The sequence below is a fragment of the Lutra lutra genome, chromosome 4 (assembly GCF_902655055.1).
Source record: "Lutra lutra chromosome 4, mLutLut1.2, whole genome shotgun sequence".
NCBI classification, from domain to species: domain Eukaryota; kingdom Metazoa; phylum Chordata; class Mammalia; order Carnivora; family Mustelidae; genus Lutra; species Lutra lutra.
Window position 1 is genome coordinate 38839470 of NC_062281.1, and position 20436 is coordinate 38859905.

Sequence of the window (20436 nt, forward strand, 5' to 3'; positions counted from 1 at the left end):
AGCTAAAAAAAAAAAAGAATTCTAATGTCTGAAAACAATGTGGGAGAAGACTGCTTTTCTTTACGGTATTAGCAACAGCAGTATAATAGATTATGTTCTCTCCTACTTTATGAGATAGAAGTTAAATGACAGGAAAGGAAAAGACAGTATTAGCTACTTACTTGTTTGTTTGTTTTTTAACTGAAACAGTTGACAGTTTTATTTTCACATTTCACAGTAAAATGAAAATCGCCTTTTTTTTTTTTTTTTTTTTTTTTTTTGGTCACTACTCCCCTGCAAAAACTATTCTCTTTGATAGGAAGGGGGAGCAAGTTTTCCTTGTCATGTCATTAGAAAACATCCAGAGTCTCAGCACCATAGTCTCCTGGGGAAGTAGAACAAGTAATATAAAATGGATATAAAGAAGTTCCTGTCGGGGCACCTGGATGGCTCAGTGGGTTAAAGCCTCTGCCTTCGGCTCGGGTCGTGATCTCAGGGTCCTGGGATCGAGCCCCGAATCGGGCTCTCTGCTTGGCGGGGAGCCTGCTTCCCTTCCTCTCTCTCTGCCTGCCTCTCTGCCTACTTGCGATCTCTGTCTGTCCAATGAATAAAATCTTTAAAAAAAAAAAAAAAAGTTCCTGTCTCTCCTTATCTGTCTGGTCGAGTCATTCCTGGCCACATGGGCATCGTCATGGGATGGGCAGGAAGTCTCATCATTGGGGGCCCAGGCGTCATTGGCATGTGGCCTCCTATAGGCAGTCGCATTCCAGGAGCAGGAGGGCCCCCCATATAGAATGGAGGCATCATCCCAGGGCCAGGAGGACTAGGGAGACTGGGGGGAGGTTGGATCATTGCATCTGTAGGAGGTATTTTTCCTTATTGAAATGCGGGGGTGGTTTTGTCACTGAAGCCCTGAACCTGCTCTTCCATCAATTTCTGACAGTAGTCTTCACATTATCTTTGTGTTTCCTGCTTCTGCGTGTGTCTTTCTCAAAGACGGAAAGTCACGGGTGAGGCATGAGTTATCAGTAGTCACAGTAATGCTTAGGCATGTTGCTCTGCAGGCCAGTGATCACTCTGTCCCATGCCACCAAGAAATGACTGCCACTGACTTGTTTTAATAAGATAGTTCTGGGGTATGTCTGCTTACGTATGTAATAAACCCTATCTAGCTAGTTCCATAAGAGAAATCTCTTGTGCATTACTTGTTCTTCACAAAATTCCCTCATACCTGGGATAGTGTGTGCTCTAAAGGCACTAGTTAAGAATTTTTTGGACCTCTGGTTAAAAACATAGAGTTAAGATGAAAGCCCAAGGTGTTAAAAATCACAGTATGTCAAGTTTAGATGAAATTATGCTCATTATATTGTGTTTGCCAAGGCAACAAAATAGGAAAATGTGTGTGTATGTGTATATGTATTTTAAATTGGCTTTTAATTATGAGGTTTTTGGGTTTTTTTAGCTGTAAGGGTTTTCAAAGCAGACAAATAAAAATTATTTAAAATTAAACCATAATTGAAATGATTAGTTTTCACTTAAAACACCAGAAAGGGAAAGAGGAAATAAAGACAAATGACATAAAACAGGAATTGTTTACCAAAGTAAATCATGTGTTTTCACTTGATAAACACCCCAGAGACCATCTTTTTTCCTCAGTTACACTGGTAACATTTCCATTGTCCAACGTGTTGAGAAAATGAGACCTGTGAAGTAATAGAAAATTCTTATTAAGTGTTTACTGGATTCGCTTGAAGGACCTATGACTTGTTTGTTTAAATTAAGCCAGATTAAGAACCTGCTTTATAGAAAACGTTTGCAACTTCTGAGGAAGTATGTAGTGGTTGGATTACCTTTTGGCTTAGTATTAAAGAGAGTTGTTAGTGTACAGCTGTCTCCCTCACTGTGTCTTGTGCTTGGCTCCTTTTGAGTTCCTTGTGCTTGTTTAGCCGTGAAGGACATGAAACACCTTTGCTTTCTGAAGCATAGTAGTGAATATTTTTGAAAATTTAAGAGATTGACTCTTTTTCTAGTAGGAATATGTATATGGTTTTTGGTTCATAGTATCTACTTTTTTCTTTCCCCCTGCTTATTAGCCCCTTCGTATTTTTTTTTTTCTTTCTTATCAGATCCATATCTTAGCCATTCTTTCACCAGTATCTTTAGTTCCTTTATGTCATTGTTGTTCTGCAGCATGTCTCTGGCAAAATGCCTGATTCCATTGTTTGCTTTTTCCTTACATACTTTAAGACTTGTGAGCAGTGCTGAAGAAAATACGAAACCTCGACGTTTGCCATTTTATTTATTTATTTTGTTTTTTAAAGATTTTTATTTATTTGATAGCGAGAGATAGCACAAGTAGGGGAAGCAGCAGGCAGAGGAAGAGAGGGAGAAGCAGGCTTCCCATTGAGCAGGGAACCCACTGTGGGGCTCCATCCCAGGACCCTGGGATCATGACCAGAGCTGAAGGCAGATGCCCAGCTGACTGAGCCACCCAGGTGCCCCAACAATTGCCATTTTAAATGGATGGTTCTCTAACAAGGCCTCAAAAAAGCCTGCAGTGCTATCTAGTAATCCTTTTAAACTTGGTGAGGTGTTTTGTTTTGTCTTGTTTTGTTTTTGTTCTCCACTCTGGCTATTTCAAATCTGGTCTTGTATTCTCAAATCTTAGATTTTAACTTCCTCACTCACAGTAGATGAATATCCCTCTGGCTTCCTAAAGCAAATAGAAGTCAGTATCTAAGAGCTCCCTTAGCTTTCTGCCATTAATCTACTGTTTAAGTCTGCTCATCCTTTTGTCCTATTATAATGAGAAAGGTGTCCCCAACCCTTTGAGGTTAAGTCAGTTCCGTCCACATGTGCTTTGGATCTCGTTCCTTCCAGCCTTTTCAGGGACATGTTTTGGTAGTTAACTCTTCTTGTCACTTGTATTTTCAGTTTTCCTTTACTTTACAAATTCATTCAAAACAGCCTCTATATTTATTCAGGCATTTCCAGTGGGTTTTTGTTTGTTTGACTTTATCTTCTTTCTCAAAGTCCTGTCTCCAGTCACTTACCCTTTCCAGAAACTTATAGTGGAGGGTGATCCGTAATTGTTGTTACTTATCCTTCACTTGATTCTGTTGTCTCATACCATTGCAGTTTGGCTTCTGCCTTTACCATGCCACTAAATTGCTCTTGCTATAATCATGAATACTTTCCTTACAACTACATACATACATACATTTATTTATTTAGTTAGTTTTTAAAGATATTATTTATTTGTCAGAGAGCTCATGCAGAGGGAGAGGGAGAAGCAGATTCCCCGCTGATCCAGGAGCCTGATGTGGGACTCGATCCCAGCATGCTGGAATCATGGCCTGAGCCTAAGGCAGATGCTTAGCCTACTGAGCCACCCAGGCATCCCTCCTTACAACTACATTTAGATACTTTTTTGTTTTTTTGTAATTGTTATTGAGATGTAATTCACATAGAATAAAATTTACTCTTTTAGTTTGATTTAAAAAAAATTTTTTTTGGCTCAATAATAATCATTTTGAGATTTGTTTGGGATCTTTGCAGAGGTTTTTGTTTTTTGTTTTTTTGCCAGTGAGATGGGTGGCAAAGAATTGCACAAAGCACAGAGCAACAAGCAGGACAGAATTCATTCACTCTCAAAGGGAGCAGAGAGGCCAGACATCAGGAGAGATGTTGGCCCTAAGTTTCTATTAGGCTGGTCCTTTTGAGGGGTTTTAAGGATGTGAGAGGGTTGTAGCTGTGCCCATGGGGGAGGAGGGTGTGTGAGGAGGTGGTCAGCTCTTGGCCAGGTAGAGAGGGAGGTGACAGGTTTCTTGGGGGACTCTGTTCGTGGCTTATCTGGGGTGTGGGGTGTGGTCCTACTAGAGAAGAATGTGTTTTGTGGTGGTCTATTTTCTGAGAAGGAGGGGCACCATGACCCGGAAAAACAAAGCATTAGGGCCAAGTGCAGACACCTATGAGTTTTGTCTGTAAGCTTGGCAGGGGAGGGGGCTTTGACTAGAACCCTTTCAGTATTCTCCTCTAGTGTATGGATTTACCATAGTTTGTTTATTCACCTACTAATTGATGGACATTTGGATTTTTTTTTCCAATTTTTGGTTGTTTTGAATAAGGCTGCTATGAATATATGTGTACATGTCTTTGGTGGACATTTTGTTCTTTTCTCAGGTAAATGCCTAGAAGTAGAATTGTATAAGTGTGTGCCAATAAGTTTAGAAGAACTGTTCATCTTTTTTTTAAAGTGACTAACTTTTCATTTCTAATATCAGTGTATGAGAGATCCTCTTGTTCCATATCCTTACCAATACTCAGTATTATCTTTTTAATTTTAGACATTTTGGGGGGTGGTGGTATCTTACTGTAGTTTTATTTTTTATTTCCCTCATGAGACAATATGCTCATTAGCCATTTGTTGGTATTTTTACTTTTCATGTGCTTGTTAGCTATATGTATATTTTTTGGTGAAATGTCTGCTCATATTTTTTGCCATTTTTATTTTTGGATTTTTGTCTTACTATTGATAAGAATTCTTTACGTATTAGGACACAATTCCTGTATCATCTATGTGCCTTTTTTGTTCCCCCAGAGGCACTTAGACTAGGCAATTCTATATCAGTTTTTGTGTTTGTGGTTGGGGAGTGGGAGACTGTCTGGGATTCAAGTGGAAATAATACAACATCTCCAAAAGTAAGGGACGTGATTCTTTGTCAAAAGATGAAATAGTCTACCAAACCAGACCCAGAGATGGTCCAGATGCTGGAACTATCATACAGGGACTCTGAAGTTACGATGATTACTGTGTTAAAAGTATCTGGTGACAGGTGAACAACACCTGTGAAGAGTTAGGAGAATTTATGAGAGCAATGGAAATTATTGAAAAAAATTATATAAATAAGCTAGAAATAAAAGATATGAAATAAAGAACTTAATTGGTTGATAGTATTGTTTGTCTTCTATATCCTTACTGATTTTTTTGTAAACTTACTGTAAACTTTTTTGTAAACTTACTGTATCAATTATTGAGAGAGGAGTTGAAAGCTCCAATAATTATTTTGGATTTGTCCTTTTTTCTTTTCAATTCTTTAAGTTTTCCATGTTTTTATAAGCTGTGTTTTAGGGTTCTTACATGTGTAGGGTTGTTATATCTTCTGGTAAATTGATCCTTTTATCCTGAAATATCCCTCTTTATCTGCTGACATTAATTTCTCTGCAGTCTTCTTTGCCCGATATCAATACAACTACTTCAGTTTTGTTTTGATTAGTTTCACATGGTATGATTTTTCCAGTCTTTTATTTAACCTCTTTGTGTCTTTATTTAGGGTGAGTTTTTTGTAGATATTGTGTAGTTGGATCTTGCCTTTTTAATCCAATCTCACAATCTCTTTTAATTGGAATGATTTGACTCCATAAATATATATATTTTTTCCTTTTTCCTTTTGAAGTTTCTTCACATTTATTTTTCACATAATTTTATAAATATTAAACAATAACTTCAATTTAAAAATAAACATCCTGTTATTTTTTATTTTATAGGATTTTGTATGTTAACTATCCATTTAGTTTTTTCAGATCTTCACAGTTCCTTTAATACAAAAGAGCTTCTGAATCATTTCTATTCCAGCAGTACATAAGTTGTAGAAAAGTTTGTGGCACCTGACATTCCATGATTTTTTAAAAAATTACTCATTAGTTTATGGACAGTTTAACTTAATCCTTAAAAGAGAATTAGGAATGTATTATTCGCTTCCATTTGTATGCTAATCACAGCAAGCTATGAATTTGGTTTAGCATAAAGTGCTTAATTACAAAGTAATGTGATAAGAATTTAAATTCTGATCTAAAAGGAACTAGGAAATAGGAACTAATTATCTGCTTTCCACTTAACAGTTCTTACAGTGGTGCTGGCAATAGCTGAAGTCACAGGGTGGAGGGAAGACTGTCCACTGAATTTTACAGAATAAAATAATAAATTAATTACTCTTTATAAAACACTGGGGATTTTTGCTTTTATAGTCTCTAAAAGAAATCTGGGTGAAAGATTCCTTTCAGGTGAATAGATCCAAACTTGACAAACAATTAAATTAAATGTCCAATTCAATTGATAGAAAGTTCAAGATTTTTTTTTCCACTGAATTTATCATACTTTGTTTAAAATTATTTTTTATTTTTTATTTAAATTCAATTAATTAACATATAATTTATTAGTTTAAGAGGTAGAGGTCAGTGATTTATCGGTCCTATACCCAGTGCTCATTACATCATGTGCCCTCTTTAATGTCCATCCCCCACCCACCTCCCCTCCAGCAACCCTCAGTTTATTTCTTATGTTTAAGAGTCTTATGGTTTGTCTTCCTCTTGATTTCATCTTGTTTTATTTTTACCTCTCTTACCCTATGATCCTCTGTTTTGTTTCTTCAATTCCACTATGAGTGAGATCATATGATAATTGTCCTTCTTTGATTGACTTATTTTGCTTAGCATAACACACTCTAGTCCCATCCATGTTGTTGCAAATGGCAAGATTTCATTTTTTTGATGGCTTAGTAGTTGTCCATCACATATATATATATTTGTACCACATCTTTATCTATTCATCTGTCGATGGACATCTCGGCTCTTTCCATAGTTTGGCTGTTGTGGACATTGCAACTATAAGCATCGTGTGGTGCCCCTTCAGATCACTACATTTGTATCTTTGGTGTAAATACCTAGCAGTGCACTTGCTGGGTCATAAGGTAGCTCTATTTTCAACTTTCTTTTTTTTAAAAGATTTTATTTATTTATTTGACAGACAGAAATCACAAGTAGGTAGAGAGGCAGGCAGAGAGAGAGAGGGGGAGGCAGGCTCCCTGCCAAGCGGAGAGCCAGATGCAGGGCTCTATCCCAGGACCCTGGGATCATGACCTGAGCTGAAGGCAGAGGCTTTAACCCACTGAGCCACGCAGGTGTCCCTATTTTCAACTTTTTGAGGAGCTTCCATTCTGTTTTTTAGAGTGGCTGCACCAGCTTATGTTCTCACCAACAATGTAGGAGGGTACCCCTTTTGCTGAATCACCACAAACATCTGTTGTTTCCTGAGTGGTTAATTTTAGCCATTACTGACTGGTATGAGGTGGTATCTCACTGTGGTTTTTATTTGTATTTCCCTGATGCCAAGTGATGTGGAGGATTTTTTCATGTGTCTGTTGGCCATTTGGATGTCCTTTTTTGAGAAATGTCTTTTCATGTCTTCTACCCATTTCTTGATTGGATTATTTGTTCTTTGGGTGTTGAGTTTGATAAGTTTATTATAGGTTTTGGATACTAGCCCTTTATCTGAAATGTCATTTACAAATATCATCTCCCATTCTGTTAGTTGTCTTTTGATTTTGTTGACTGTTTCCTTTGTTGTACAAAAACTTTATCTTGATGGAGTCCCAGTAGTTCATTTTTGCTTTCGTTTCCCTTGCCTTTGGAGACATGTCTAGTAAGAAGTTGCTGTGGCCGAGGTCACAGTGGTTGCTGCCTGCATTTTCCTCTAGGATTTTGATAGATTCTTATCTCAGTTCGAGTCTTTCATCCATTTTGAGTCTGTTTTTGTGTATGGTGTAAGAAAAGTACAGTTTCATTCTTCTGCATGTGACTGTCCAATTTTCCCACCAACATTTGTTGAAGAGACTGTCTTTTTTTCCTTTGGATAGTCTTTCCTACTTTGTCCAGGATTGGTTGACCGCAGAGTTGAGGGTCCATTTTTGAGTTCTCTATTCTGTTCCATTGATCTGTGTGTCTGTTTTTGTGCCATACTGTCTTGATGATTACAGCTTTGTAATAGAGCTTGAAGTTAGGGATTGTGATGCCACCAGTTTTGGTTTTCTTTTTCAACATCCCTTTGGCTATTCAGGGTCTTTTCTGGTTCTTTACAAATTTTAGGATTATTTGTTTCAGCTCTGTGAAAAAAGTTGATGATATTTTGATAGGGAATGCATTGAATGTATAGATTGCTCTAGGTAGCATAAACATTTTAGCAATATTTATTCTTCCAATCCATGAGCATGGAATGTTTTTCCATTTATTTGTGTCTTCCTCAATTTCTTTCATGAGTGTTCTATAATTTTCATGAGTACAGATTCTTTCTTTGCCTCTTTGGTTAGATTTATTCCTAGGTATCTTACAGTTTTTGGTGCAGTTGTAAATGTGATTGACTCCTTAATTTCTCTTTCTTCTGTCTCATTGTTAGTATATAGAATTGCAGCTGATTTCTGTGCATTGATTTTATATCCTGCCACTTTGCTGCATTCCTGAATGAGTTTTAGCAATTTGGGGGTGGAGTCTTTTGGGTTTTCCACAGAATATCATGTCATCTGTGAAGAGTGAGAGTTTGACTTCTTCTTTGCCTATTCGGATGCCTTTTATTTCTTTTTGTTGTCTGATTGCTGAAACTAGGACTTCTAGTACTATGTTGAACAACAGTGGTGAGAGTAGATGTCCCTGCTGTGTTCCTGAGATTTGTTGTGGACTTTTTATATATAACTTTTATGATACCGAGGTATGTTCCCTCTATCCCTACACTGTGAAGAGTTTTAATCAAAAAAGGATGCTGTGGGGTTCCTGGGTGTCATTAAGCGTCTGCCTTCGGCTCAGGTCATGATCCCAGGGTCCTAGGATCAAACCCCACATCAAGCTCCCTGCTCAGTGGGAAGCCTGCCTCTCCTTCTCTGACCCCTCCACCCCCACCCTGCTTGTATTCCCTCTCTTGCCGTGTCTCTGTCAAATAAATAAACCAAATCTTTAAAAAAAACACAAAACAAAACCAGAAAGGATGCTGTACTTTATCAGATGCTTTTTCTGCATTTATTGAGAGGATCATATGGTTCTTGTCCTTTCTTTTATTAATGTGTATATCACATTGATTGATTTGAGGATGTTGAACTACCCTTGCAGCCCAGGAATAAATCCTACTTGGTCATCGTGAATTATCTTTTGAATGTACTGTTGGATCATATTGGCTATTAACTTGGTGAGAATTTTTACATCCATGTAAGTCAGGGATATTGGTCTGTAATTCTCCTTTTTGGTGGGTTCTTTGTCTGGTTTTGGGATCAAGGGACCTCATAGAAAATATTTGGAAATTTTCCTTCCATTTCTATTTTTTGAAACAGCTTCAGAAGAATAGGTATTAATTCTTTAAATGTTTGGTAGAATTCCTCTGGGAAGGCATCTGGCCCTGGACTGTTGTTTTTAGGGAGATTTTTGATTACTGCTTTAGTTTTCTTGCTGGTTATGGGTAGGTCTGTTCAGGTTTTCTCTTTCTTCCCGTTTGAGTTTTGGTAGTTTATATGTCCCTAAGAATGCATCCATTTCTTCCAGATTGCTTAATTTGTTGGCAGATAGCTGCTGGTAATATGTTTTTATAACATATTTGTGTTTCTTTGGTGTTGGTTGACTCCATATATATTTAATGTAATTAACCAGTAGAATTTTGTTAACTACTTTTCCCCCAGTTTTTCCTTAGTAGTTGCTTTAGGGATTTAGAGCAACTATAGTTGTCTAATATAGTATTTCTCTTTATTGTGATCAACTTTGGGTTGACTTAATTCCAGTAAAATATAACAAATTTGCTTTAATAGAGCCCCACTTCTTTACTCTTTCTTTTATATCTATGTCTATATTTATATATGTATATATAAATATATCATACCTAAGTATGTTGTAATTTCAATAATATACTATAATTATTGATTAAAATAATCTTATGTTTTCCAGGATAAGTATATCTTTTATGTTTATGTAAATATTTGGCATTTCCTTTAATTCAGAAGTTCTTTATTATTTTTTATAAAGAAGGTCTGGGGGCGCCTGGGTGGCTCAGTGGGTTAAGCCTCTGCCTTCAGCTCAGGTCATGATCTCAGGGTCCTGGGATCGAGCCCCGCATCGGGCTCTCTGCTCAGCAGGGAGCCTGCTTCCTCCTCTCTCTCTCTGCCTGCCTCTCTGCCTGCTTGTGATCTCTCTCTGTCAGCTAAATAAATAAAATCTTTATAAAGAAGGTCTGCTATCAACAGATTTTTTCAGTTTTTGTTTATCTGGGAATGTCCTTATTTCCTCTGCATTTGTAGAAGATAAATTTGCTGTATTTAGAATTAGAGATAGAATTAGCCCTTTGAGTGTTTCCTTTCACTATCTTTGGACTGGCCTGGTTTCTGATGAGAAGTTGGCTGTTAATCATATTCTTGTTCTACTATTCATGAGGAGTCATTTTCTCTTACTGCTTTCTTAAGACTTTTTGTTTAGCAGTTTGACTACAGTTTTTCTAGATGTGGATCTTTTTGTGTTTATCTTACTTGGGATTTGTTTTTCTTCTTGCATTTATAAATTAATGTCAAATTTGGGAAGTTTTTTGTCTTTTAAAAGATTTTATTTTTTTATGGGAAGGAGAGAGTGTGGATATGCATGGTGGGGAGGAGCAGTGGGAGAGAGAGAAGCAGCCTTTGCTCTGAGCAGGGAGACTGGTGTTGGGTTCAGTCCCAGGACCCCGGGATCATGACCTGAGCTGGAGGTAGATGCTTAACTGACTGAGCCACCCAGGTGCCTCCAAATTGGGAAGTTTTCAACCACTGTCAATTTTCTTGAGGCACAAACTGGTTGATTTTTTTTTTTTTTTTGAAGATTTTATTTGACAGAGAGAGCACAAGCAGGGGGAGGTAGAGGGAGAGGGAGAAGCAGGCTTCCCACTGAGCAGGGCTCCCAAAGTGGGACTCATTTCCAGGAACCTGGTTCATGTCCTGGGCCAAAGGCAGACGCTTAACTGACTGAGCCATCCAGGCATCCCAAAATGGTTGATTTTGATGATATTATTCAATGTTTTTGTTTGAGGAGCATTTGCCAACCTCTTCACACTATCATAACCAAAAGTGGGGAGTGTCCTGATGTATTATGGTTTAAATCTAAAGTCTTGTCATTTTTTTCTACTTGTCACAATCTGTTCTTTGTTCCTCTCTGCACTCCCCTCCCCCTTCTTGCCTTTTTGGATCAGTAGAGTAATTTTTACTTCATTTTATCTCCACTGTTGATGTATTCGTGTTACCTCATTGATTTTTGTTTGTAGTGATTTCTCTAAGGTTTACAATATGAATTTTTAACTTATCAGAAATCTTTCTTAAATAATTTTCTATCACTTCACATATAATATGAGGCCCTTATAAGAGTACAATTCCATTTTTCATCTCCTTTCCTTTGTGTTGTTTTGTCCTATGTTTTACTTATACATATGTTATTTAGCTCCTCATTAGTTTTTATTTTTGATTTAAACAGTTTTAAATAAATGAAAAAATGGGGAAATTTTTCTTTTTTTCTGTTTTAAGTCACTAAGACCTCTTTAAAAACTGTGGTAAAAGAGGGATGCCTGGCTGGCTTAGTCTGTAGAGCTTGTGACTCAGTCTTGGAGTTGTGAGTTCATTAGGCATGGAACCTATTTAAAAAAATAAAATTGTGGTAAAAGAAACATTAAATTTTTTGTTAAATTCATTACCTTTTGATAGGTGCCATCCTAGTGGGTATAAGGTGATATGTTGAGTAGTTTTGATTTCTGATTTGTTGAGTGTTGTTTTATCATGGAAGGTTGTTGCATTTTGCCATATACTTTTCTGCATCAATTGAGATGATGATGTGGTTTTCATAATGATTGCTTTTTTTTTTTTTTCCGAGAGAGAGAGAGAGAGAAGAAGAGAGAGTGAGTGTGAACTGGGGATGAGTGGCAGAAGGAGAGAGGAAATCCTAAGTAGGCACAAGCCCAGCAGGGGTCTTGATCTCAGTGACCCTGAGATCATGACCTGAGCAGAAATTAAGAGACAGATGCTTAACTGACTAAACCAGTCAGGTGCCCCTAAACTATTACTTTTTTATTTGTTGAACTATTATTACGTTCCTGCTATAAATTCCACTTGGTAATGGTATATAATTCTTTTAATGTGCTGTGAATTTGGTTTGCTAGTATTTTGTTGAGGATTTTTACATCAGTACTCATTAAGGATATTGATCTGTGCTTTTCATGTTTTATTTTTGTATCATAGTAATGCTGGCCTCATAGAGTAAGTTTGTAAGTGTTCCTTCCTCTGCAGTTTTTTGGGAGAGTTTGAGAGTGTTGGTGCTAATTCTTCCTTAGATGTTTGATGTTTGATAGAATTCTCCAGTGAAGCCCTTTAGTTCTGGGCTTTTTTGTTGTTGTTGTTGTTGAGATGGTTTTGATTACTGCTTCAGTCTCCTTAGTAGTTACAGGTCTGCTGAGATTTTTAATTTTTTCATGATTCAGTCTTGGTAGGTTATATGTTTCTAAGAATTTAACCATTTCTTCTGTGTTATCTAATATGTTGGTTTATAACTATTCATAGTAATCTCTTATAATTATTTATATTTCTGTGACCCACGAATTTTTGATGTCCCCTCTTTCATTTCTAATTTTAGTTGAGTCCTCTTTCTCTCCCTCTCTCAAGTCTAGCTAAGGGTTTGTTAATTTTGTTGGTCTTTTCAGAAAACAAACTGGGTTTTTGTCTTAGTCTGTTTAGGTTGCTGTAACAAAACACCACAGACTGGGTACCTTATAAACAACAAATTTGTTTTTCACAGTTCTGGAAGCTTGGAAGTCCAAGGTTGAAGGTGCTGGGATGGTTATATTAAGGTAGAAGCTTTCTTTCTTGTTCATAGTGGATACCTTGCGTGTCCTCAAATGGAGGAAGGGGCTAGAGATCTCTTTAGCACTTCTTTTATGAGGCAGAATCATGAGGGCTCCTTAGTTAAGGACTTAGACTTGTTCTGGTATGCAGTTTAAGTTAACTTGTTGATTGGCTCAGTGTTTGTAAGACTTGTTTTTAACTTCCTTTTTGTAGAATGCAAAGTAGAATTTATGTTTTGTTGATGTAGTATCCTTTCTAAAACAAGGTCATTGAGGGATCTCTGTTGGTGACCTTTGTATTGTGAGAGTTCTCTTAGCTTCTCTTAGTGGGAAAAATTCTCAGCCGCATGGGTTCTCCGGGAGTTGTTCTTTTTCAGCTCCCTTGTAATTTTTTTTCTTAAATTGATTTTGTTAGTTTTTTTTAAATGATGCAGAGATTGGTATTCAGCTAAATAGCTAAAGGAGTTCCCATGTAGATTGCTAGGGCTCTTTTTCTGCTAGCTCTCTTCTCACAGGTATTCTGTGATGCAGATTTTATTTGCATTACCTCCCAACTCCCATCTCTGTTTCTTCAACTCAGCAAAGTTATTGGCCTGTGTTTGAGTTTACATTTCCCTGTGTTATAATCTGGGCATAGCCTCTAGATCTAAAGCATGGGTGACAGTAGGGCTTATCTTACATCTTTCCCTTTTCTTAGGAATCTCAGTCCTGAAATGCTTGATACCTAACGTTTGAAAATAGTTGTTTTCTATGCTTTGTTGAGTTTTCTGGTTTACTGCAGATCGATAATTCTGCATCCTGCTACTTGCTTATGGTTGGAAGTGGAACTTCTGTATTAGACACTTAAAATCTTGAAATTGTTTGAATTTTCAGTAGCCTTTAACATGGCTGGTTACTACCTTCTCGTCCTTTGTGTCCGGATTTTGTAAATATATTTTCCTGAGATCTGTTTTCTCTTTGACCCTTATTTCTTAGATATTTTGTAATCAAATGATACTTAATCAAAACCAGTTTCTGTTGATAATGTCTCTTTAATATGTTGAATAATTTCCCTTCATTCTTACTGCTAATACTGTATTCTATGCATCCATATTTTGAATCTGCTCCTAACTACAGTTTCTCTTCTCACTTTAGCTTACTGTATATCTTTCCACTGCATTAGAGGAGAAGTGATTTTTTTATTTTTTTGAATATTGTTGACACATAGTGTTAAATTATTTCAGGTGTATCCATAGTGAACATAGTACACATAGGTTCACATAGTGGCTCAGCAAGTTTATACATTATGCTGTGGCTACCACAAGTGTAGCTATCATTTGTCTTATATCACTATTGTATCATCAACTATAATCCTTATGCTGTGTTTTTTATTCCCATGACTTATTCATTCCATAACTAGAAGCCTGTATTTCCACCCTGCATCACCCATTTTGCCCAGCCCCCAACTCCTGTCCCCTCCAACAGCCATCAGTTTGTTCTTTGTATTTATAGGTCTGATTTTGACTTTTATTTATTCATTTTTTTTTGAAGATTCCATATATGAGTGAAATCATGTGGTATTTGCCTTTCTTAGCCTGACTTGAAATAAGTTAGCATGATAACCACTAGGTCCATCCATGTCATCTGAAATGGCAACATCTCAACTTTTTTTTATGGCTATGTGATATGTGTGTGTGTGTGTGTGTGTGTGTGTGTGTGTGTGCGCACGCGCACGCCTGCGTATAACACATATTCATTACCCATTCAAAAACTTATAAACACTTAAGTTGCTTCCACATTTTGGCTATTGTAAATAATGCTGTGATACACATAGGAGTACCTATCTTTTTGTTTGTTTGTTTGTTTGTTTATTTGTTTATTTAAGATTCTGTTTATTTGGGGCGCCTGGGTGGCTCAGTGGGTTAAGCCGCTGCCTTCGGCTCGGGTCATGATCTCAGGGTCCTGGGATGGAGCCCCGCATTGGGCTCTCTGCTCGGCGGGGAGCCTGCTTCCTCCTCTCTCTCTGCCTGCTTGTGATCTCTCTCTGTCAAGTGAATAAATAAAATCTTTAAAAAAAAAAGATTCTGTTTATTTATTTGACAGAGATCACAAGTAGGCAGAAAGGCAGACAGGGAGAGAGAGGAAGGGAAGCAGGCTCCCCAATGAGCAGAGAGCCCGATGTGGGGCTCCATCCCAGGACCATCCCAGGACCCCGGGATCATAACCTGAGCCGAAGGCAGAGGCTTTAACCCACTGAGCCACCCAGGCGCCCTGCTCTCTTTTTTTGAATTAGTGTTTTCATTTTCTTTCTACTTTCTTCATTTCTTTCTACTTTCTCTACATCTACTTTCTACTACTACTCAGTAGTAGAATTACTGGATCATATGGTATTTCGGCCATATTCTTGCCAGTTCTCATTATTTCTTAAGTTTTTGATTTTAGCCATTCTGGCATGTGTGAGGTGATAACTCATTTTAGTTTTGATTTGCATTTCTCATGATTAGTGATGTTGAGCATCTTTTCATGTGTCTTGTTGGTCATCTGAATGTCTTTGGAGAAAGGGCTGTTCAGATCCTATGCTCATTTTTAAATCAGATTGTTATTATTGTTATTTTTTGGTGTTGTGTAAGTTCTTAAGTTTGTATATTAACCCCTTATTGGAGACATCATTTGCAAATATCTTCTTCCATTTAGTAGGTTCTCTTTTTTTGTTGTTGATTTGTTTCCTTTCCTGTGCAAAAGGTTTTTATTTTGATGTAGTCCCAGTAGTTTATTTTTGTTTTTGGTTCTCTTGCCAAATTGACATATCTAGAAAAATGTTGCTATGGTTAATGTCAGAGAAATTACTGCTTATATTTTCTTCTAGGATTTTTATGGTTTCAGGTCTCACATTTAAATCTTGAATCCATTTCAAGTTTATTTTTGTGTATGGTATTAAAAGGTGATCTAGTTTCATTTTTTACATGTAGCCATGTGGTTTTCCCAGCACAGATTTTTGAAGAGACTGTCTTTTCCCCATTGTATCATTTTGCCTCCTTTGTCATTGATTAATTGACTATACAATTGTGAGTTTATCTGGGCTTTCTCTTCTGTTCCACTGATCTATGTGTCTGTGTACTTTGCTGGTACCATTATTGTTTTGATTACTACAGTTTTAAAATGTGTAATTGTGATATCTCTGGCTTTGTTCTTCTTTCTCAAGATTGTTCTGGCTATTCATTGTCTTTTGTGGTTCCATACAAATTTAGGATTATTTGTTCTAGTTTTAACAAAAATGCTGTTGGCATTTTGATTGGGACTGTATTGAATCTGTAGATTGCTTGGGGTAGAATGGGCATTTGAACAATATTTGTTCTTTCAATCCATGAGTGTAGAATTTTTTTCTATTTGTGTCATCTTTAATTCCTTTAATTAATGCTTTATAGTTTTTGAAGTATAGGTCTTTCACCTCTTTGGATATGTTTGTTCCTAGGCATTTTATTCTTTTTTGGTGCAGTTATAAATGGTGTTTTCTTAATTTTTCTTTTTGTTACTTTGCTATTAGTATATAGAAATGCTACCAATTTCTAGGTATTAGTTTTGTGTCCTGCAGGTTTACTGAATTCATTCTTCTATTAGTTTTTTTATGGAGTCATTAGAATTTTGTATGTACAGTGTTTATGTTCCCTGCAAATAGTGACAATTTAACTTTTTCTTTACCAATATGGATGCCTCTTATTTCTTTTTCTTGTCTGATTGCTGTGGCTTGGATTTCCACTACTATGTTGAATAACAGTGGTGCAAGTGGATGGATATCTTTGTCTTGTTCCTGATCTTGAAGGAAAAGCTCTCAGTTTTTCACTATTAACTGTGATGTTAGCTGTGGATATTTCATAAAAGGCCTTTATTGTGTTGAGGTATTTCCTTCTAAGCCCACTTTGTTAAGAGTTTTTATCTTGAGTGGGTGGTGAATTTTGTCCCATGCTTTCTTTGCATTGGTTGAGATGATCATACGATCTTTATCCTTTATTTTGTTTATGTGGTGTATTGTGTTGATTGATTTGTGAATATAGAACCATCCTTGCATCCCTGGAATAAATCCTACTTGATCATGGTGAATGATCTTTTTAATGTATTGTTGTATGTGTTTAATATTTTGTTGAGGATTTTTACATCTGTGTTCATCAGGGAAATTGGCCTGTCATTTTCTTTTTTTGTATCGTCTTTGGTTTTGGTATCAGGGTCATGCTGACCTTGTGGAATGTATTTGGAAGCTTTTCTTCCTCTACTGTTTCTTGTGATAATTTGAAGAGAATAGGTATTAACTATTCTTTAAATGATAGAATTCACCTGTGAAGCCATCTGGTCCCAGACCTTTATTTTTTGGTAATGTTTTGATTAAATCAGGTCAGTTTCGTTCCTAGTAATTGGTCTGTTCGGATTTTCTATGTGGGAAATGATCATTTTTAAATAGAGCTCCTTAACGGGTTTATAAAACTTTTTAAAAACCTGACCCTGCTTACCTTTATATTCTGGTCACTTTTTCTTGTTTATTTTATCACTTTTGATTCTTCATGCATGGTGTTTTATTTGTATTGAATTAATTTTGTTGTATCAGATATACTGTGCATAATCCCTCTCACCTCTTGATTCCAGTTATTTGCATATGCCATACATGTAGATGATTTTAAGAAGGCAAAACAAAATGAAAACACATTTTTTTTACAGCAATCAGTCAGATAGAGTATAAAACTAAAACCTCATAAATGAAGTCAAAATACAAGTGAAAATATTTGCAACTTAAACAAAGGCCAATTTATCTTAAGTACAGATAAGAAAAAGACCCAAAAAACCAGTAGAAAAATGAGCAAAGGAAATGCATAAATGGTCTAGTTTCATGGTAATGTTAGAAGATACTGTTTTACTCATGATAAGAGAGATGAAGATTAAATTTATTCTGAATAACAAATTCTTAGCTAATATATGACTAAAATCCAAATATATAGTTAAGAACTTTGTTGGTGGAATTGTAAAAAAGAGGCTCTCTCATTTACTAATGGTAGGAGAATAAATAGGTACGAGCCCTCTGGAGGGCAGTTTGCTAATATTATCAATATACATATATATTTATATAACATACTGTTATAGTAGATAAAATGTAGAATGTAATCAATAACTTCAGTAATTATTATATAGTTATTATAGTGATTTTGTTAGTTACATTGCATTATTTGTTATGACATACGATTATGCCTATAGTATATATACATGTTTGTCAACATATATGCTTCTGTATTTTTTGTGTGGGTGTATGTGTGGTCTCTGGACCTCACAGTTTCACTTCTGGGATTTTATCATGCAGATATACTGGCACATGTGTGAACTGACTTATGTACACATTTATCCAGTACCGTGTTGTTTATAATAGAAAAAGGAAACTTAGATATCCATAAATAACTGATTGGTGAGTAAGAGATGCTACATCTTTGCAATAGTATAGGATATAGATGTAAGAAAGAATGAGGATGCTTTCTATGTACTTCAATATAGGCTACATGTTGTTAAGTGAAAACAGCATAGTATTTAATAGTGTGGATAGAAAAGAGTGTGTATAAAATGCTATCTTGTGTGTTAAGGGAGAGAAATAAAAATATATATTCATATTTGTATAAAGATTTCATAAGAAGGTAATAAAACTAGTTATTTCAGGTGTTTCTGGGCAGATTAAGAAGAGGCATTGAAAGGGGCTTATTTACCTTATTTTTAAAAAATTTATTGTTTATTTTTGAACTATGTAAACATATTGCCTCTTAAAAATAAAGTCAAAAATTTTATAAAAGGTCTTAAGGAAAATATTTTCTTTCTATTTTTTTTTCTCATCAGTAAGCTGAAAAAGCTGAGTGAAGACAGTTTGACTAAGCAGCCTGAAGAAGTTTTTGATGTATTAGAAAAACTTGGAGAAGGGTAAGTACAAAAAATACAAAAGTAGCCTTAGGTAATGATAAAAAATTTATGAAATACTATATGATCTTCCACTAGAGTATATTTTCTTGAGTTGAATAGTAGTAATATAGTGGGAAAACACCTCAACATCATAAAGGTCATATATGACATGTCCACAGCAAACATTGTATTCAGTGGTGAAAACTGAAAGCTTTTCTCTAAGATCAGGTGTATGATACAGATGAACACTCTCGCTGCTTTTATTTAACATAGTATGGGAAGTCCTAGCTAGAGTAACAAGGAAAGAAAAAGAAATAAAAATATCGAAACTGTCTCTCTTTGCTGATGTCATGATATTATATATAGAAAATCTCAATCCATCAAAAAGTTGTTAGAATTAATAAAATAACTAATAAATACATTATAGTTACATCAAAAAGAAGGAAATACCTAGGATAAGTTTAACCAGAGAGGTGAATGATCTGTTTACTGAAAACTGTAAGACGTTGATGAAGAATTTGAAGAAACAAATAAATGGAAAGATACTCTGTGCTCATAGATTGGGAGGATTCATATTGTTAAATATCACTGTTACCGAAAGCAATGTGTAGATTCAATGCAATCCCTAACAAAATACCAATGGCATTTTTCACAGAAGTAGAACAAACAGTTGTATAATTTGTCTGGAACCACAGAAGATCCCAAATAGCTAAAGCGGTTATGAGAATGCAGAATCAAGGGTGCCTGGGTGGCTCAGTGGGTTAAATAAAGCCTCTGCCTTCGGCTCAGGTCATGATCCCAGGGTCCTGGGATTGAGTCCCGCATCAGGCTCTCTGCTCTGCAGGGAGTCTGCTTCCCTTCCTCTCTCTCTGCCTGCCTTTCTGCCTGCTTGTGATCTCTGTCTGTCAAATAAGTAAATTAAAAAAAAAATGCAGAATCAAGCTGGAGGTATTATGTTCCCTGATTTCAAAACTATATTATGAAATTCTGGTAATCAAAATAGTATGGTATTGGCATAAAAGCAGATACCTACATTAATGAAACATAATAGCCCAGAAATAAACCCATGTATATATAGCCAATTAATTTAGGACAAAGGTGCCAAGAATATACAATGGAGAAAGGATAGTTTCTCTAAGAAATGATGTTGGGAAAAAAGGATAGCAACATGTAAAAGAATGAAACTGGGCCTCTGTCTTATACCATACCTAAAAATCAGCTAAAAATGGATTAAAAGAGGGGAATTTGGGTGGCTCAGTGGGTTAAAGCCTCTGCCTTGAGCTCAGGTCATGATCTCGGGGTCCTGGGATTGAGCCCCGCATTGGGCTCTCTGCTCAGCGGGGAGCCTGTTTCCCTCTCTCTCTCTCTCTCTGCCTGCCTGCCTCTCTGCCTACTTGTGATCTCTCTCTCTGTCAAATAAATAAATAAAATCTTTTTAAAAAAATGGATTAAAGACTTGAATGTAAGACCTGAAACCTAAAACTCCAAGAAGAAAACATAGGCAGTAAGCTCCTTGACGTTGGTCTTGGCATGACTTTTTGGATTTGACACCCAAAGCAAAGTCAACAAAAGCAAAACAAAACAAACAAGTGTGACCACATCGAACTAAAAAGCTTCACAGTGAAGAAAACCATCAATAAAGTGAAAAAGCAGTCTCTGGAGTGGGAGAAAATAAAAGTGATACATCTGTTAAGGGGTTAATATCTAAAACATATAAAGAACTCATACATGTTAATAGCAAAAATCCAAACATTTCCATTAAAAAATGGGGGGAGGATCTGAATAGATGTTTTTCCAAAGAATACATCCATATGGTGAGCAGGGACATGAAACATCACTAATCATCAGGGAAATGTAAATCATAACCACAATGAGATATCACCTCACACTTGTTACAA

General features: G+C 36.2%; 1 protein-coding gene and 1 pseudogene across 2 annotated transcripts in view; one reads left to right on the forward strand and one right to left on the reverse strand.

Annotated features, from left to right (window-relative positions):
* Window positions 1-20436, forward strand: part of STK3 (serine/threonine kinase 3) — a 275511-nt gene that overhangs the window by 23101 nt on the left and 231974 nt on the right. For both annotated transcript variants that reach the window (XM_047725603.1, XM_047725604.1), the window contains one exon: window positions 18479-18559. In XM_047725603.1, coding sequence (XP_047581559.1) covers window positions 18479-18559 — 81 coding nt within the window. The remainder of the gene's footprint in view (window positions 1-18478; window positions 18560-20436) is intronic.
* LOC125097699 (U1 small nuclear ribonucleoprotein C-like) lies at window positions 628-1031 on the reverse strand (annotated as a pseudogene).